Here is an 18,252-nt window from a genome sequence, read left to right on the forward strand (position 1 = left end):
CCTACAACTTCTCTGGTGGGGTGGGTGAAGCACCCGTGCTTGCTTGCCTGCCTGCCGGCCGGCCTGCTTCGCTAGCTCGCTCTTTCAACTGCCTAGCTCGCTGCCTGCTCGATCCTCCTCTCCCTGTACCCCCTGACAGCAGCAGCGGCCGCAGCAGCAGCAGGAACAGCAGCAGCAGCAGCAGTTCCTCCGGTGGTTGGCAGGCAGGCAGGCAAGCGAGTGAGTGAGCGGGCAAGGCAGACTGGCTAGCTGGTAGGATGGCAGGCTCGCTTTGGAGCCGGATGGAGGGGAGCTGGCGGCTCTGAGCAGAAGCATCCAGGCTCGCTTCAAGAGAGGCCTGCTCAGCTGCACACCAGCACCGCTGACGCGTTTGTTGGCAAGCAGGCAGGCAAGCGACCAAGCAAGCATCGGCCACCGGCCGGCAAGCCGACGCTTCAACGAGAAAACTCACGCAACGACAGCGGCAGTGGACGACCGGGCCGAAGATCGCTTATTTCGCAGTGTCTGAGCGTACGTGAATTTTTCGCTTCTCTTATTTGATTATTCTGGCTTCTGACCGTGATGACAACCGCGCTGTCGGAGTTTGTCGACTTTCCCCGACGTCGGTGTCCGAACTTTGGAGTTCTTGCGCTTTCTTCACTCGTCTAAGGGCGGCGTTGATTTTTTTCAGGCAAGTCATTCCGATAGTCAGTCGATCAGTTTTGTTGTCTGTCTGTCTGTTCAAGCTCCGCAGAAATCAAGTTGACCCGACAAGTTAGTCATCTCTTTCTCTTTCTGTGAGTTGGAGCACACGACGAAGACGGCAACGACAACGACTGCCCCGGCGGCTGGACGGCTATCGGAGAAACGCAGATCATTGAGAAACACACCGCACTCCGTTTCTGATCCCGAGCGTTGGATTAACTTATTCCTCCAAAGGTTGTGACTCGATTGACAGATTGCTCGACTGACTGGACAGCTCCTACTGGTGCTCAATTGTGAAGCAATAAAACAGTGGAGGCAATTACTGTTATTAGTTGGAAATTGTGCGAGTGTGAGTGAAAGCATACGAGTGTTCTCGGAAATTGCGTCTGTGGAGTCGTTTATTACTGCGGGAAAAGCCTCAACTCCTGTCCACTGAGTTGCTATGGATGGACTTGCAATGATGAGCCATCTCGACACTGATCTTATGGTGAGTCCCTTTAATTGGTCATATGACAGAGGTTTACGAGAGATCCCCGCAGATCGTAGATAATTCTTGACCCTGAGCCTTCTGTCATGCGGAATTTCGCTTGCCCGCGGTCGCTCGAGGAAAAAACTCCTCGGCGTCGAGGGAGTACGATGTGGGAAGTCGGAGGGAAGAGCGGGGACGAAGTTTCGGACGTCTAGGCGAGTCCCGTAATCCATACGGGATTTCGCGTCTCTGGCGGCAAATACGGAAGAGGTAGTTCTGATAGCCCGTAATTACCTTCATGGACGTCGTCTTTCGAGGTGAAAGGACGCCCGAATTTCAGGGTCAGTAGTGTTTGGGGCATGGAGCGCATGCGCGATATCAAAAGGACGCTACCCCCTCCTCCCCGACCGCGCTGCTACTATACTGATTCACCCCGCCCTCGTAGCTAGCCTCGCGGCATCGGGCAGTCAGCCGGCGATGTGACAACCTAGCAATCGGCTCGAACATTACTCCATCGCTTCTTCCTTGAGATCGTCGAGAAAATTCTCGCGGCCATTCAGAGTATTTTTTTTTCTCGGTGCCGTCCTCGACACGCAGTCTCAACCGTGGGATCCTCTCAGCTGCTATCGCTCGATCGGCTCGTCGGTCCTCCCGCATGATAGATGACAATCTTTAATTCTTGCGGTCCTGAATGCGATCGGGGCCGCTTAGAGAGCATATCGGAGTACTCGAGGCAGAAAACAGGAAGGAAGCGGCTCTGCTGCCGATACTCTAGCGTCCCTGTGATCTAGTTGAATGGCATCAGGGGTTTCTATCCTCTGTAAATGAGATCATTGGAAAATTGCGTCTCGTCTCATTCGGTGCCCGGAATCTCCGGTCGTGCCTCGAGAACTCGGGAGGCGTAGGTTCTCCCGAAGAGACAAGCAGGAACGCTAATGCGCAGCTCCCGAGCTCATTCCGTTGACCAACTTTCGTCCTCGGGAAAATGAATGAGGTTCCGGGTGGCACTAAGTGGCACTGCCGTGATCTGAGAGTTAGATCTTGGAGAACGCTCAGAACTCCCTAATTGTGGAAAAATATTCGTCTCGGAGAAACCCTCTGGTCCCCAGCGAACGCCGTATTCTCTCCGCGGAGGCAGTCCGGACTCGATATACGGCACTCCGAATAATTTTTGCTATAACGCTGATTTCGAATCGAAATGCGATTCTTCTGGAACTGCGCCTCTCTCGCGATCTCCAGTGACTCTGGAGCAGAAATAATGCGCTTAGAGGTTTCGTCCTGTCAGATGATCCTCAGTCATTGGCGCGCCCGATTCGGATCAATCGGAACTCGTGACATCGCGGGCTTTGCTCATAAATTCCTGAAGATCGTTTGATTCACATTGTTGCGCTGAACACAGAGGTTTCGATGTTGCTCTGCTCCGTGCGATCGAACACACGGCGAATGCCTGACTGCCAGACAACACCAACAACAACGACGACAACGACAGGCAGCCAGCCAGGCAGCGGTTTGTCAGTAAGTCAGAGAGTGAACCGGAGGAGGCGTTGGCCCCCTCGCGAACAGGGTTGCTCCGCTGCTGGCCGCTTGGCTGTCCGACTGACTAGCCAGCTAGCTAGCTAGCTAGCTTGCTGGCTGACTGGCTCAGTCTCAAATAACGATCGGAGCCACAAGCGAGTCAGCCAACGAGCGAACGGAGGGACTGGCTACGACAGCTGGCTCCGGAGCCGGTCGGAGACAGCGCAGCTAAGTGAAAGATACAGCGACAGAGTGGCCGCTTGGAAGACTCGACATCCAATGCCCGTACACCTTGAGGATTGTCGGGTCGGAACTCATTTTCCTCGCGGCTCGAGACCGCGTCCCCGTTGTCCGATTCTAATTTTGAGGAACACTGAGGCTCTCTCCCGACCTCGTGAGTATCATGCGTCCTCGCTAGCGGAAGTAGATCTTTGGGAGAAGGATCCGATCTCCATTCTTTCCCGCTAATGTCATGTGCTATCTCCGGTTGTCAGTCTGGGACGAGTCATGGCCAAGCATCGTGCTACGCAGCGGTATTCCCCATCGTACGATGAGCTATGATGAGCCGCGATCGCGATATGGTTCCCGCAGGACAGCCCGGGGAGCCAGAGTCTCCGGATCCGATTGATTCGAGGTGTCAACTCTTCTCCGATCCGGCAGATTCGCCGGTAGGAGGTTGGGCATGCAGTCGACTCGCGCAGAACTGTCAGAAATGGAGACCAGAGGAGAAATCGGAACATGTCTTTTCGCGACTGTCCTGTGCACCGGCGAACAGGGGACTGGGCGAGCACTCAAACAGGCAAGCGGGCACGCACGCAGGCGGGTAGGCAAGCAGACAAGTAACCCTCCCTTTTTCAAAATGGCGTATGGTGAGGCACTTGACGAGAATCGTGCTTCCTGTGCCCCCACACGCCTTATGTGAATTTTTCTCTGTATTACAATTTGACGTGGGCTGAGGATGTTGTCATCGAATATCTCGTGCTCGAGCTGAACCAACAAACCCTCACGTCGGTGCTGTTACCAATGACGATGCCGGCTCTGCGCCACATGCCGCGCGTGCAAACTGAGAGTGTGTGCGTAGGCGCCTGCCGATTCTTTCAGCCAGTTTACGTACCTGTCTGAATGGGTGCCTCCATGTGTTTGACTGGCTCAGTCAAAGGGAGCTATTAGCCGACATTGCTTGCGTACATGACAAGTGGTGCAGCAACCGGATAATATCGGAGCGTGACAGCACATGTTGATTATTTATAGGCGAAACTCGCCATTGGGATAAATCGAGCGGTTTCTCCCAGGAAAAGCGCGCACCCGAATTCCGGGAATCCGACCGGAACCGTGGCTCGCTGCACGCGCGAATCAGTCGGAGTGCAGCTCAGCTGTCTGACTCCTTCGATGAGTCTCACATGGTTCTGTCCTCGAGGAGTGAAATCGACTTCGAACCCGGCGTGATATCCTGTGCGGTGTTTCTGCACGAATCTCTCCGACACGCCTAAGGATAATCTATTCCATTTAATCTGACTGCGATCTGAAATCCCTCGGATTGTGGCATGAGGGCTCGAGAGACGCTCGTGAATGAATGAGTCAAGAACGAATCCGATAGTCGTGGGAGAAAGCGTTCCGCTACACCTCCCCATCCTTCAGATCGCCTTCCAAGATGTTGTGCTAGAGCGAGTGCTCGAACGTTCACGACCGGCGGGATTTACTGGTTGAGCGTATTCGCTTGGAGTTGAATTTCTTCTCCCCCATGTGACTGGACGTCCAACTTGACGTCCCTATCGCGAGAGAAGGAGGTATCTGGTCGCGGGCATCCGACGAGGTGTCTGAAACGATTGGAAATGATGGATTCAGCGGCTACGTGCGTTGCATTCTGTGATATGGTTAGTTTTGGTGCCTCGGGTGTCAATTAGAAACGCGGTGACCGCCGGGGCGCAGAGTCGCTCTCGGGAGTCGGAATCGTAACCCCTTCATTCTGCGCATTGAGCACAGGTCAAGAACGGTGCAGAAATCATGAATCGAAGACGAGGAAAACCGCTTTGGGTTCTCAACTGAATTCTCATTTGCAGGCGAAACTTTCCCTCGACAGTCCCTCGATGGGATCTCCGAACATACACTCGCCGTCTTCGTCATTGACGGGAACTCCAACATTCGGCAGCAATGATTCACCACACGAGGGTATACCCCCGCTGCCCGCCATGAATCAGCAGACGAACGGCACTGGCAACGCCGGGCCGCCAGCCACAATGAGCACAAAGTGCAACCTCTGTCATGACACCTTTACGATTCCTAAGGTCTTGTCATGCTTGCACACGTTCTGTCAGCCATGTCTCGAGAAGGTGAGCTTCACTCTTCGGACGCTTTCTTCCCTTAGACGTCAGCATCACGGGTCGGCTGTGATTCCATGACGCGTTCTCAGACGGCTCGATTCTCATCTCGGTGTTCCTCCACAGGTGCAGGACTGTAACGATAAAGTAAAATGTCCGCAGTGCGGGACAGAGACTCAGCTACCTCCATCGGGGATAATGGGCCTCCTAAGCGATTATGCTATCTCGAACATGTTAGAGAACGTTGCATTAGATAGTGGGACCCACTCCTGTACTTCATGCAGAAGCAGAGAATCTGCGGCTATTGCGCGTTGTTTTGACTGCGCCAACTTTTTATGTCCTAACTGCGTTATGGCTCACCAGTTCATGCATTGCTTCGAAGGCCACAGAGTGATGACCCTATGCGAGTTGCAGAGGTCGAAGGACGCGTCCGCAGGCGGCGAACTTAAGCCTGAGAAGCCGGTATCCTGTCTGCGTCACAAAAACGAGTCCCTCAACTTCTTCTGCCACACGTGCAACCTGCCCATCTGCAACGAGTGTACATTGCTCGACCATCCGAAGGGATTGCACGACTACGATCTCCTCGCGGAGATCGCTCCGAAACACGTCGAAGGATTGACCCATCTCATCGAGGAAGGACGTCTCAAAACCCGGGAGCTCAAGGGCTCTCTGAAGACCGTCGAACAGACCCAGAACCGACTGCAGATGGCCTATCATAAGGCGCAAAGCGAAGTTGGTGCGACCTTTCAGTTCTATCGGTCGTTGCTCGACGAGAGACGACAGGAAACTCTGAAAGATCTCGAGAACATCTACAATACGAACGCGTTGAACTTGAACGTTCTTCAGAAAAACGTGCAGGACACCATCGATAAGATCAACAGGGTCTCGGAGTTTGTCGGACGACTCACCAAGTTCTCATCGAACACCGAGATAATGGTTTTCAAGCAGCTGCTCGACTCGAAATTCCAGAACATTCTATCCTACCAGCCCGACATAAACTCAATGGACCAAACGGATCTCGAGTTCGCTTCGAACTACCAGGCGATTCAAGCCGCCGTGCGCGTCACGTTCGGTTACATAAAACAAGGCGATGCGGCTTCGCAAGCGCTCCCGTCGTCGGGGAACAACGCCGTCAGCGCGGCGAACGGCGTCGACATGGGCACGGTGATCGTGTCGAAACCGATGCCACCCATCGCGAGACCGAACGGAGGCGTCATTGGAGGCGAGCGACTCATGAACACTCATTCGATGGGCCTGTCCTCGTCGTCATCGTCCTCGTCGGCTCAATCTTCGAACCAACAGGTCATCTCGGGCTCTAATCCGATGTATTCGTCCAATCCGAACAACATCACCTCGTTGGGCTCGATGTGTCTCTCAAATTCGTACAGCAATACGCTGTCCTCGTCCATGGCTCCCTCGAACCCGGCGGCCCTTCAGACGATTTTCGATTCGTCCACGCTCACGAAGAGGCTCTCATCCGCCAGTAGTCTCGGCCCGTTCTCAACTTCGCTTGATCTCAATCCCTACGAGAAATGGTCAACCGGAGGTTGTGGTGACATTTTCAACTCGTCGCTCATGCCGGGAACGAACAGCATGCCCTCATCGGACTTTCCCATGACAGCGGATTCAGTCGGCGTAGGCGCCACCGTCGGTGTGTCTCCCGTCACGGTAGCTCCCAATGTAGATTTGAGCTCGAAATTCGGCCAACCTTCAGCTTATCCGCTTAAGTCTCAACTGAAGCGTCAGAAGATGATCTATCACTGCAAGTTTGGCGAGTTCGGTGTTATGGAGGGCCAGTTCACGGAACCCTCAGGCGTGGCCGTCAACGCGCAGAACGACATCATCGTCGCTGACACGAACAACCATCGCATCCAGATATTCGATAAAGAGGGTCGCTTCAAGTTCCAATTCGGCGAGTGTGGGAAAAGGGATGGCCAACTGCTATATCCCAACCGAGTGTCTGTAGTGAAGACATCTGGAGACATAATCGTGACAGAACGCAGCCCCACGCATCAGATTCAAATTTATAACCAATACGGACAGTTCGTTCGCAAATTCGGTGCCAACATTCTGCAGCACCCCCGCGGTGAGTCCTCCTCGTGTGCTCATATACTTGAAAATCAGCTATCGTACTTACAAGTATACCACGTCATTCGAAAAGCCAGCATTGCTACTCCCTATTCAGCAAGCGAATCTAGACAATCAAATCAACGATAATACCACATTTTCAGGCATAACTGTGGACAATAAAGGGCGCATCATCGTCGTGGAATGCAAGGTGATGCGCGTATTGATATTCGATCAAGCGGGTAATGTCTTGCAGAAGTTTGGTTGCTCCAAGCATCTTGAGTTCCCGAACGGCGTCGTCGTCAACGACAAGCAAGAGATATTCATCTCGGATAACCGAGCTCATTGCGTCAAAGTCTTCAACTACGATGGACTTTTCCTCCGCCAAATCGGAGGAGAAGGAGTGACGAACTACCCTATCGGTGAGATTTCCCCCACGCCGGTCTCCGGAATCGGAAATCGGACCCAGTGCTCCTTCCATGAGCATCTGGATTTTGCCACGTATCCATATTATGTCATCTAATAGCTGAGGGACTCGCATTCTATGTGGCCACTTCCGCACTGCTCCCTCAATCCCGACTTCCTCTCAACAGGTGTCTGCATCAACCAACAGGGTGAGATTTTGGTTGCCGACAATCACAACAACTTCAATATCACCATTTTCACGCAAGACGGCCAGCTTGTAAATGCGCTCGAGTCCAAGGTGAAACACGCGCAATGTTTCGACGTAGCCCTCATGGACGATGGCAGCGTCGTGCTCGCTTCGAAGGACTATCGACTCTACATTTACCGATACATACAGGTGCCTGCCCTGTCGCTTTAGTACGGCGCCAGTCGTCCGCGCCGAGTCCTGCGGTGAAGTCGGACTTTTCGAATATTCATTGCCTCCGCTGTGTACCAGGACGAGTACTGAGACTGTCTCGAAAGGTCGTGACGGAATGTCAGAGACCTAGGCAGTGGCGTTCGTCGCCGAATGGTCGGCGTCAGTGTCGGATCCCATTAGTAGCAAGTTGCTCGCGTCCACGAAGTAATCAGACGAGTGCAGGACTTTTTTTCTGCGTTCTTTAACTTAATTTCGAGCGTTTCTATATATTTCTGTTAACGGTTCAGACGTCTTTTGAAAACCGAGCTCCATGAGAACGCAGTCAAACTCGGTTGACAGCGAAGCCGATCAGAAGAGAATGAAAACTAGCTTGCTCTCTAAGCCCGTTTAGTGGTCGCCGACTAATGACTTGGGGCTGAATTTTTCTATCCTCTCGGGCGACAACCCACCCATCCATCCATCTATCCATATATCTCATCTATCTATCTTTCGGCCGGTCGGTCGGTCAGTCAGCCCTTCGGTCTATCTATGTGACTGTTTGTGTACCTCGTATTCGAGACATTGACCTCGAAACGTAAATCACCCCGCTTCACATGTCCGATCGATTCGATTCAGTTCAAATGATTGAGTAGGAATCTCAGATGATTCCGAGTCGTACACATTGTATCGTCCCTCTCTGTTGGACTTCCTGCGAATATTATCCCATTGTTCGAGGAACGAAAGTTGGAAAAGTATTAACTGACGGCACTGATTAGACACGAAACCGTTCCGTGTTTCTCTCGCGAGCTTTCTCCGTTGTACTTTGAAGCATCAAGAGGAGAAGCGGCACTCGTGCTCGGGTTTCTCGCTCTGTGCGAATTTGAATGTGTATGACAGTTTGACCCGTCTGGAGCACGATGGCGGATACTCCGTTCGGGGATCGCTCCGCTGTCGTCACTGCCGGATTACGGATCCGTCTTCGACGGCGTTGACATGGCTGCCCGGAAATCAACGGGCTCAGAGGGCCAGAGGGCTACGGCTTTTGAGCCCGAGCAGATGCTCGTATGTAAAAGCCGACCCACCGAAGGGTCGACCTTTCGTTCCGTATGTACAACAAGGGAGTAACAATCCTCATCTACTACAGCCTACAACGATCTCTCTCATATCATGCATATACATCCGGATTCGAAAATACGCGTCGCCGTATGTTCCCGGACGACCAATAGTTTTGATGGTTTTGTTGGGAGTACCCGGTCTCTTTACGTTGTTTCTTTTACTTCGTCATTCATTGACCGCATACAGCATTGCTTTTGGGCATTTCTCTCACATTATTCGACTGCCGAACGGACGGAAAGGTTCCATGAATGCTACCTTTATTTGTTTGCTTGTCTGTCAAACGGTCAGACAGTTGTTTAGAAAATGTTTTCTCGATTTTCTCTCCGAGGAGTTTCCGCTGAAGCTTCGACGGAAGAATTTAAGTTGAATTTCCGAGCAATAAGCTTCTCGAAAATCTACCAAGTTGCAGGGAGTGTTTTCATGAAAACCACCGCTTATTTGCATCGATTCCAATCATAACATTGAACGAACTCACTCAGGAGTGAAAGACCGCTTACGACGGAACAGAACAAAAGGAAGAAGATTGCATTAAGAGGTATTTTTGACATCAATAACCAGGAAACCCTAAGGTCTCATGGGCTCTGAGGATAGTTCTCATCATCCTCATTAGTTTATATTTAAGTTTGCATCGAATATTATACAGTCTAGCGAGGAAAAACAAAAGTTGAACCGACGCCAGGAATAACAATGTTCTAGCTCAATCAATCGATTAACCAATCATGATTTGATTCATTTCTGACCTTCCTTGCCTGTGAGAGCTGCGTGCTCCATTGAGTTAGACCGTTCCGATTCCCCCTGCGAATTAGTCTCCGCCAGGAAGCGATCTCAACATTAGCTGATGATGAAGACAGAGGGCGCGAGAAACAGACAAAGCAGAACTCCTTTCTGAAACATTGTACGCAAGAGAGCTGGGTTTGCGTCGGTTATTTAACCTTATCTCAACGACACCCATGGTGAGCTCGGTGCGGATCGTTTGCTTGCGTAGATTGACTCACGCATCTGTTGTGAAGAGATATTGTGTTTTATCGTGTGCAATTTCAGTCCTGGCACGAAAAAACGAGAAACATCCTACGGCCAGTCAGAGCGTGGGGATAAAAAGGGGAGATCGATCGGATTGAGCCCGGAAAAAAATCCCTAGTCGGACAGCAGAGGGAATCAGTTTCATCGACTGATTGAATTGACTGAAAGGATGGGGCTCTTCAGCCCTTCATCGTCATCGTTGATCAGAACCATGGAAAATCGATGACGATCGCGACCAAAACTAGTCACTGTTGATCATTTGAGTTGATTGCGTATCCTATATTGAAAAGAGAGGCAGAACTTCGCCATGGCTGCACTTGGACACCAAGGTGGAATTCGAACCTCGCAACAGCAACTGTTGAGTCAAATAATTTCTGTACGCAGTCGAGGATGATTATCTTTCAATCGTAGTCGTTTGTTCGTTATTTAATCGAATCACTGTAGACAAAGTTCATCATAGTTTTTTAAAAGGTGTTAGAAACAACAGGGAATACGGCGGAAAATGTTGCGCTGAAAAGACCACGGTTAACAATAATGCATGTACTCATTGAATTTCGAAGCAATTACCGGTTACACCCACTTGGCAATAGACATCTGGAGAATTGCCATCAGAGCTAACTGATGTGTTATGGCTCTGTGTTTGGTGGATTCCATCTTCATTATAATGACGCTGACTCACGCTGAGAATGAGTGAGAACTTCTGAGTTCCGCGGCATTGCTATTGCGCGACCTGGCAAGCTCGAAGAGCGTTCAGCTCATTCAGCCGCAACACCACCCAGTTCGAGATTTCTTTTCTGACTCAATCCAAGGAGTTCGGTACGCGCATCTCTGTCTGTCTGTTCGATTTCCTGTCGGTCGATGAACGAGGCCAATTATCATGGCAATCCCGTTGGCAACAGAGGATACAGTTGCCGGCGGAAGAGGGGGAAGGAGACATTTCCGCTGTCGCAGGCATTCTTTTCTTGTTTCTGTTTCGGCTGATATGTGTATGTTTAGTGTCGATCGGTCGTTCGATAGTTCAATCAATCGATCAATCGTCGTCGTCGCCGTCTTTCATATCAGCCATTAAAGTTACATCTTTGAGCTGTTATTATTTATTTTGTTTATTTAACTTTATCACCACCATTGCAAACTTGATACTTGACTGAGGAACTCATCAAATCTGAATGAGGTGATCCTCGTGTCGTTGATTTTCACCTCTCTTTAACCCGTGATGAGTGCATGCATGAATCTGCGGGAGAGTTTAGATCGCCGAAGGATCCTCGCTTCAAGTATTAAGCCTTTAGGTATCATATTTAAAGAGTTCAGAGCGCAATGATCTATATTTAACCTGATCTTGCGCCCATCTTCGACTGAATGAATGAGCCCACTGAAGTGAATCAGCTTATCCGAGGCATTTATCACATAGAATTCCGGAAACTTCCTACTGCTATTCAACCTACCTACCTAACTGACTATTATAGATTTGCCCACCTACTCGTGTATTTTCGGGAGTGAGTTTGTACGAAATTCGAGTGTTTTATGAGGGAATGAATGTTCTGCAGCGTGTCCGACCTACAGAAGATCACATCACGGTCACCAACTCAGAATGAAAGCCCATTAGCACCCTCAGACGCTGCTCCTATCTCCGATCTCGGACTCTGCCATGCTCGGATGTCTCTGAAATTGTTAGCCTGACGGGAACGCGGGACCGTGGGATCAAATGATCCTGATCGCGAATGTCTTCGGGGTTCCGAGAACCAAGGTGATTTTTCATAGGAGCAGTTTTGATACCGCTGCTACTGAAACCCTCTTCGGGAATGATCGTCTATGGGACGGCGAGTTAATCTGGAAACACCACTCCGATACTTCCGAGTATTCCTACTGCTACTTCCATCACTACCATTACTATTCTACCTACAATTGACTACCATGGTGCCGCCAAGAAACTTGGACACTCACTCACTCATTCTGCAAGGATTAAACCCGGTCGACGATGATCGTCAAGCAAATCCTCTCGAGGATTCGAGCCTTAATCGTGAACCTCCGGGAAATGTCCCATATTTTTCGACTGAAACTATAATTCGCCAATCCTTTCGACCCATCGCTGCCGATGACGAACTCAGTAATTGACGAGCAAAATAACGAGCCAATGGGATGTAGCACATGCCGACAATTGTTGTGTTTCATCCTCCTATTTCAGTTGGGAACAATCTGAAAATCTGAACAAAATGAGACAAAAGTAAATATGAACATATGAATATACATATGCATCACTTTATTCTATTTTTATCCGAATAGACATGGATGCGTCAATCATATTTAATCGCGAAGGAACAATAAAGATCGATATCTATGTGAAATAGGAGACCCTTCATTCGAGTGACCGGATACTCATTCATATATACAAACCAATACCATTCGGACTATCCGAATCGAAACGACGATAATTCAAACCCTGACAGATTCCCGCGCACGAGATCCAGTTAGAAGAGGCCCGATCCCGTCCAGGACTGAGGGTATATACGAGGGCGCACAGGCAGACGAAGTTTGGGGACGGCTGCTCCAGGCGGAAGGGCTTTGGTGAAGCAGGATATTGCGGCCTGGAAGAGACACCTCATCTAGCTTCCCCTGTATATTACGAAAAGGTTCCTATGGAAGCTCTCCTTCTGAGAGCCTTCATAGTAGCCTGTAGCTGTACGTCAGGAGATGCATAGCGCTCGCGAAGGTCACGCGCTTATCGGTACGGGACAACGTAGGACAGCTGTGCCCCACACGATGTTATCCATATATCCGAGCTCGAATATTTTTTACGCTCCCTCTACGACCATCTTGCTCGACGAAGTCATGTACGGTTTCAACGACGTCGGGGGCGTCTTTTGACGAGACTTGCTCTCCTCTGGATTTATGGGATATGAGTCTCTTGTTCAGGGAACCCTTCCAGATCCGCCCGGAACAGCATTGTCTCGTTGGAGATTCGGCTGTCAAACTTCGAGTGGCGGGATTTGTCGCTCGACATTTGAAGAGTGCTTGGAGCTATGAGACGCGAGAGCGATCGCTGGAATCGGATCCCTGATTCAGGCTCGATACTGCTGTGCCAATCCGCTTCAATTTTCAAACTTTTCTCGCTCATGGGGAGTTTAAGGTTGGACGGGTGTCGGTTCTCGACGGCTCGAAAGGCTTCGGGGAAGGACTTGACCGTCTACTCGTGTACGATGCTCCAGTTGATAAATACCGGGTAATCCATGAGCTTGGACGAATTCTTCGTTCTGCAAATTCGAGAAGGGTAAATCCCAAATATCACGTGATTTGTCCTTCAAACATCTTGATCAGTGACGGGTCGGAAAGGACGGCGTCCGATATTGACCGCCCTCGAATTCTCAGATCATCCCGATCAAAGGGAAGTTGGCAATGAGTGTTGCGTATTCCAGAAGAAATCCGCAAACTGGATTTAGGAGAAGCGACGGCCCTCATTATTTCACTCGAAGAGGAAACAGGGGGGCTTTGAAAGCCCGCTCTCGAGGGGAATGCTCTTTAGGCTCACGGCATCAAATGATCTTCCAATATCGGCGGCTCAGCTCGAATTCCTGACGAACCTTGACAAATCTGGTCATTCTCAAGTTTTGTGATGATGAGATATTCTTGTTCTTCCGTAGGAATGAGAGATGAGTCAGTACAACATTGGTCTAGCCGACCCCCATAAGGTCAGGCCCAGATGGTAGCGAATTGCTAGTCTTGTGATTATCACCCATTCCATGAATCTCTCCCCGCATCGCGACCCGATCGCGATCATTCAGGAAAGACGGTTTAGCGTCCCGGGTAAATCGGTATAGGTATACTGTTTATTGTTGAGTCGCTGATACAAATCAAATCCAACTTTGTATAGGCGTCCACCCGAGGCAGGTCTCTGATAAATGTCTCACGTTGTGGTTGAAACCGGAGTTATAGTATGCGATGATAGCTATCGTGACTTCATCCGACTGATATCGATTCATGCCGACATCAGAGGTCGACTGCATGCGGCCTCCGTGATTCCTTCAATCCCTCGCTCCCACACATTATGTTCAGCTCAGAAGAGGCCAAACTAGGAACGCCATGTACAAATCGCCTGTGATACGTAGTCCGCTTCCCAGAATGGGAGATTGCTCATCAAGCTGCAGCGGAGTACTTGCCCTTCCTTCGAACCGTGATCCGATCCCCACATTCAGTTTCCATTCCGAGTTTGTGGGGGAAGTGAGATCGGAGTCCAAGTAAATCTTCTTTGGGAATTTCCAACTGACATGAGAACTTTTCGCAAGCGGGAAATCTGATTAAAATAAACTCCCCAGCCTAAAATGATCGGGGGAGTCGGTGTCCGCGAATTACCGGGAGTAAACGGCATCGTAAACCATCCGAAAGGGATATCGGTAATGCCTGGACAATATTGCGACAATTTCGTAATCACTGCCTTGGCGGAAAATTGCCGCTCCCGTTTCGAGGGAATGCGTTCGGCAGCAGCGCAGACTTCAAATGAGGGTCCGATTGCTCTCGATTCTGTAGGAATCTATTACATGGCGGCCTGGTTTGTCTTCAACTGGCTGCTAGCTGGCGCTGAGATGAATGTTGGAGGTCTCTGGGCACCAATGTTCACTCCGGTCAATTGATGAACCATGGTTGTAGTCTTCGTTATGATATCGATAACTTCGCCTGGAAAAGCGAAAGTTCTCATCTCCGTTAGAGGATTCTAGCCCTGCTTGCACGCTCTCGAGAATCGATGAGTTGGTTCGGATGATTCGAGGATCGAACGTGAAGCGTCCCAGCATTGGAAGATACGACTCACACGAGAAGGGAGATTACCGCGACGCGGTCCTAGATAAGTACACACCTGTGAGTTTCGAAGCACCAACTTCTCCCTTGTTCCCTGAGACCATGACCACTCGGTTGACTTGGGATATGGGTGCAGCCACTTCAGCCGCAACTTTGGGCAGCGTCTCAAGCATCATGTCCAGAATGGCTGCATCTTTGTACTCACGGAAGGCGTCCGCCTTCTTTACCAGCTGCGCTGCCTCAGCCTTCGCCTTCGATTCTATCGCGAAGGCTTCGGCTTCTCCCTTCAGCCTGAAATAAGTTGAATATCAATATTTCGTAATTTCTTTGACGGAAGACCTGTTCCTACGGGGGTCATCTGTTTTTCATCTCCCACGGATTATGGTCGATATCAGAAGGGGGAGAACCTCACCTGATTGCCTCGGCTTCAGCTTCGGCTTCCAGCACGACTCGATTCTTGTTTGCTTCAGCGAGTTTTTCGAGTCTGTACTTCTCGGCCTCAGCGGGCCTGCGAACAGTGGCTTCGAGCTCCTTCTCTTTCCTCAAAATTTCCTGCTCTTGTACTTGAATGGCTTGAGTCCTCTCGACGACTTTGACCTGCATCTGTTCCTCCTTGATACGTTGACGCGTTTTAGCTTCCTGCAGGCTGTACGCTAGCTCGGAATCCGCCTTTTTCGTGAAGACTTCTTGATCATACAGAGCTTTCTTCAGTTCGAAGTCTCGTTTCGCCTTGGCGACTTCGGTCTCGTTGAGATATTTGGAAGCTAAACGCTCTTCCTCGGCCAGAGCTTCCTTTATTTGTGCATCCCTGCGAATGAGTATTGCTTTATTGAGATGCTCAATGGGCCTCGATCGATCCTTTCCGGCACGAGAACACAATTCACCTCTTCGCCTCGGCTTCTCCGATACGGGCGTCTCTCTTGACTTCCGCCGTTCTCGCTTGGCCGAGAGCTCGGAGGTATCCTTCTTCATCGCTGATATCCTTTATAGTGTAAGACACAACTGTGATCCCCATGTTTACCAGATCCGACGATGCTACCTCGAAGACCTGTGAGAAAGCGGAGCCAAATATAATAATTTCCCGATTAGTCCACTTGAAATACCACCCAGATCGAGGCATCTAAATGTCTATAAATCTATTGAATGTCTCAGAGCACGAGATTATTCGGACTCCACGGGAATATCGGATGCGGATTCCAAGGATTCTCATGAGAGAATCCCAAGAGGAATATGATGCTCCCGAGGGAATTCAGCGGCAAAGGCATGGCAGCCATCAAAGACTCCGTCGGCAAAAGTTTTCTCCCGTGGAGCATCTCAATCGTATCCGAACTTTCCGAGAAGGAAGCTGTCATCTTCGACCGATTTGCTGGGAGATCCTCTCCACCGCCAGATCTATCTTTGAAAAGCTACGGATGATGAACAGCTCTTTGTTCGAGCGGCGATCGATATTCCCCCGGGATCGGCATTCCAGTCGCAATGCACGACACACAGCCCCGCCGTGAACCGATGAACGTTCCCGCGCTCGTGGGAGCAGCAAAATTGAATCCTCATCCCTACACTCTGTGACAGAGATGTCGCGCCATCGTCCTACCTGCTTCGAGAATTTCTTTCGATCCTTGTATATCTCCTCCACCGTCATTGTGCCCATGATGGCTCTCTGATGACCTTCCAGGGTCTCCCTGGCGATAGACATGATTTCGTCTTCGCTTTTGCCTAGAAACTGCTCGCAGGCCGCCCGCAGCATCTCGACGTTTTGTCCCTGAAATGCAGAATATCCTCCCTCTTAGTTCCTTGAGAGAACCGCTTGCGGAGAATGATAGGATCGATGCGATCCCCTCCGTAATTTCCCATGGAGAAGGGAGGGGGGGGGTTGCTCACTCACTTGAATTTTGACCTGAGCGATGCCTGTGACGGATATGGGTACTCCTTGTTGCGTGTACACTTTGTGCGATTCGATCGAGAGAGTCATAGTATTTAGCGAGATGCGCTGAACTCTCTGAATGAGCGGCCACACGAATACCCGACCACCGGGCACCATCAAGGGATGTGAATGACAGCATCCTGAGATTGAGAGAAAAGTTCTGAGAACACGGCCTGGACAGGGGACGAGAAACGCTCGATGCTCGACCATTCGGAGAACTTGAGGCGGCCCGTCCTTCCGGTTCCCAAAACATAAACAAACTTGGAGTCTCCGGGTTATCTCCTCGTTCAGAGATGCGCGAGAGCATATCGATTCATGAATTCACTCCGGTCGGTGACTTCCGACCCATGGTGCAGATAAAGGTGGAGCAATCTTCCAGAATGGGCTACTGCGCTCATCCCGGCACTCGGGCAGATTCGCTCCTTGAGTAAGCCTACTCCACGTATATGAATGAAGTATACCGAGCGCACATATCAGCTGAGCGCCTCCCCAGATAGATGCCCTCAGGCGATTGGGTGCTCCTTCTGGCTAATTGCCAACTACTTTCATCATTGGACTACTGTCAGAGCTGGGTCTCCCCTCAGGACACCCGGCAACTTTGGCGAGCCGGCGGGTTTGTTCAGAGAATAAGTTTTCTTCCGGTAGCTTCCGGTGGAAAACATGTCAGCCGTCAAGATGAGAATGCAAGGAGGAATATCTCGAACAGAAAGGAACTAACCTGATACCACGAGAGCCTCGTTGGGCCCACAAGCTACGAAACCGGAGACCATTTCGAACGCGCTCGTCGTCGTCCACGCGATGCGTGCCAAGCGTGGAGGTTTTGTGAGCTTCTAAAACTTCTGTGACTCACGAAATGACTCGACGGCCACTGTCAGCTGATCCAGCGCGTAAATGAAACAGTCTCACTCAAATCTTTTCGGCTTTAGCGGCGATGATCCAGCAACGCCTGCTGCTACACCTAGTTGTCTTGTTGTATTCTCCTCTCTTCGTACCCTCTAATGGGTGAGCGCTTCGGGAACTCCGTACAAGTGATTGGATTCAAAATGGCGGCGCGCCAACGACAGAGCTCATCGAGCAGAGGACTTGTCACTCTCCTCGAAAATCATCACAAGCGTCCCACCGAAGAGGGCGACCGCAAGCGTAGCTCAAGACGATCCTGAGAGGACGATCAATGAGATATCCCTGTTGGTAAGGGCCGCCTCGACTCTTCCCTCTTTGGAATAAACAAAAGCACATGTACTCTCAACGGGATCGGCACCGACAGCCGGTCAGGCGCGCTCGACCGAAATGCCATCCCATCTGTGCGCTTTAGTCAAGCGCTCGGTCCAACGCGCTCCTACGGTGATTCAGCGGCGGACCCGCAAAGCCTGTCGCGCGGAATGAGCGGAGGGCTTCTTCGGGATAAGGGTCCTCGCTTGGTGTCAAACCCCGTGATCTCCTGAATCCGAGCCGGAGTCGACGCGACGGTCAGTTTCTTCCGGAGTGTCGCTGTGGGGGCATATTGGCTCGGCGTTCACCGGGGAAAACATCCAAAGTGATCCCAATCCATACCTGC

The 18,252-nt window shown here is 50.7% G+C and overlaps 2 protein-coding genes across 2 annotated transcripts; one reads left to right on the plus strand and one right to left on the minus strand.

The window, feature by feature from the left end:
- The first annotated feature begins 4,905 nt into the window (after positions 1 to 4,905).
- Positions 4,906 to 7,876, plus strand: LOC100902046 (B-box type zinc finger protein ncl-1-like). The gene is made up of 5 exons (XM_018641868.1): positions 4,906 to 4,998; positions 5,119 to 6,198; positions 6,289 to 7,072; positions 7,218 to 7,475; positions 7,647 to 7,876. Exons 1-5 carry the CDS (start codon positions 4,906 to 4,908, stop codon positions 7,874 to 7,876), a joined length of 2,445 nt encoding a protein of 814 aa, XP_018497384.1.
- Positions 7,877 to 14,516: 6,640 nt separating this feature from the next.
- LOC100908910 (flotillin-1) lies at positions 14,517 to 17,829 on the minus strand. The gene is made up of 7 exons (XM_003738814.3): positions 17,416 to 17,829; positions 16,659 to 16,837; positions 16,368 to 16,535; positions 15,661 to 15,824; positions 15,189 to 15,584; positions 14,835 to 15,067; positions 14,517 to 14,656 (listed from the first exon to the last, which is right to left on the minus strand). The coding sequence occupies exons 1-7, from the start codon at positions 17,465 to 17,467 to the stop codon at positions 14,517 to 14,519; spliced, it is 1,332 nt and encodes a 443-aa protein (XP_003738862.1). The 5' UTR covers positions 17,468 to 17,829.
- Positions 17,830 to 18,252: the final 423 nt, after the last annotated feature.

This window comes from Galendromus occidentalis, unplaced genomic scaffold (assembly GCF_000255335.2).
Source record: "Galendromus occidentalis unplaced genomic scaffold, Mocc_1.1 scf7180000076336, whole genome shotgun sequence".
Taxonomy (NCBI): Eukaryota; Metazoa; Arthropoda; class Arachnida; order Mesostigmata; family Phytoseiidae; genus Galendromus; species Galendromus occidentalis.

Bases quoted from the DNA above. Each gene is read 5' to 3' on its own strand.
- LOC100908910 (XM_003738814.3), bottom strand. From the start codon at position 17,467: ATGGTCTCCGGTTTCGTAGCTTGTGGGCCCAACGAGGCTCTCGTGGTA. The intron at 15,825-16,367 runs GTAGGACGATGG...GCTTTCTCACAG, and splicing joins GAAAGAAATTCTCGAAGCAG to GTCTTCGAGGTAGCATCGTC. The intron at 15,585-15,660 runs GTGAATTGTGTT...ACTCATTCGCAG, and splicing joins GGAGAAGCCGAGGCGAAGAG to GGATGCACAAATAAAGGAAG.
- LOC100902046 (XM_018641868.1), top strand. From the start codon at position 4,906: ATGAGCACAAAGTGCAACCTCTGTCATGACACCTTTACGATTCCTAAG. The intron at 6,199-6,288 runs GTCATTGGAGGC...TCGAACCAACAG, and splicing joins TCGCGAGACCGAACGGAGGC to GTCATCTCGGGCTCTAATCC. The intron at 7,073-7,217 runs GTGAGTCCTCCT...CCACATTTTCAG, and splicing joins CATTCTGCAGCACCCCCGCG to GCATAACTGTGGACAATAAA.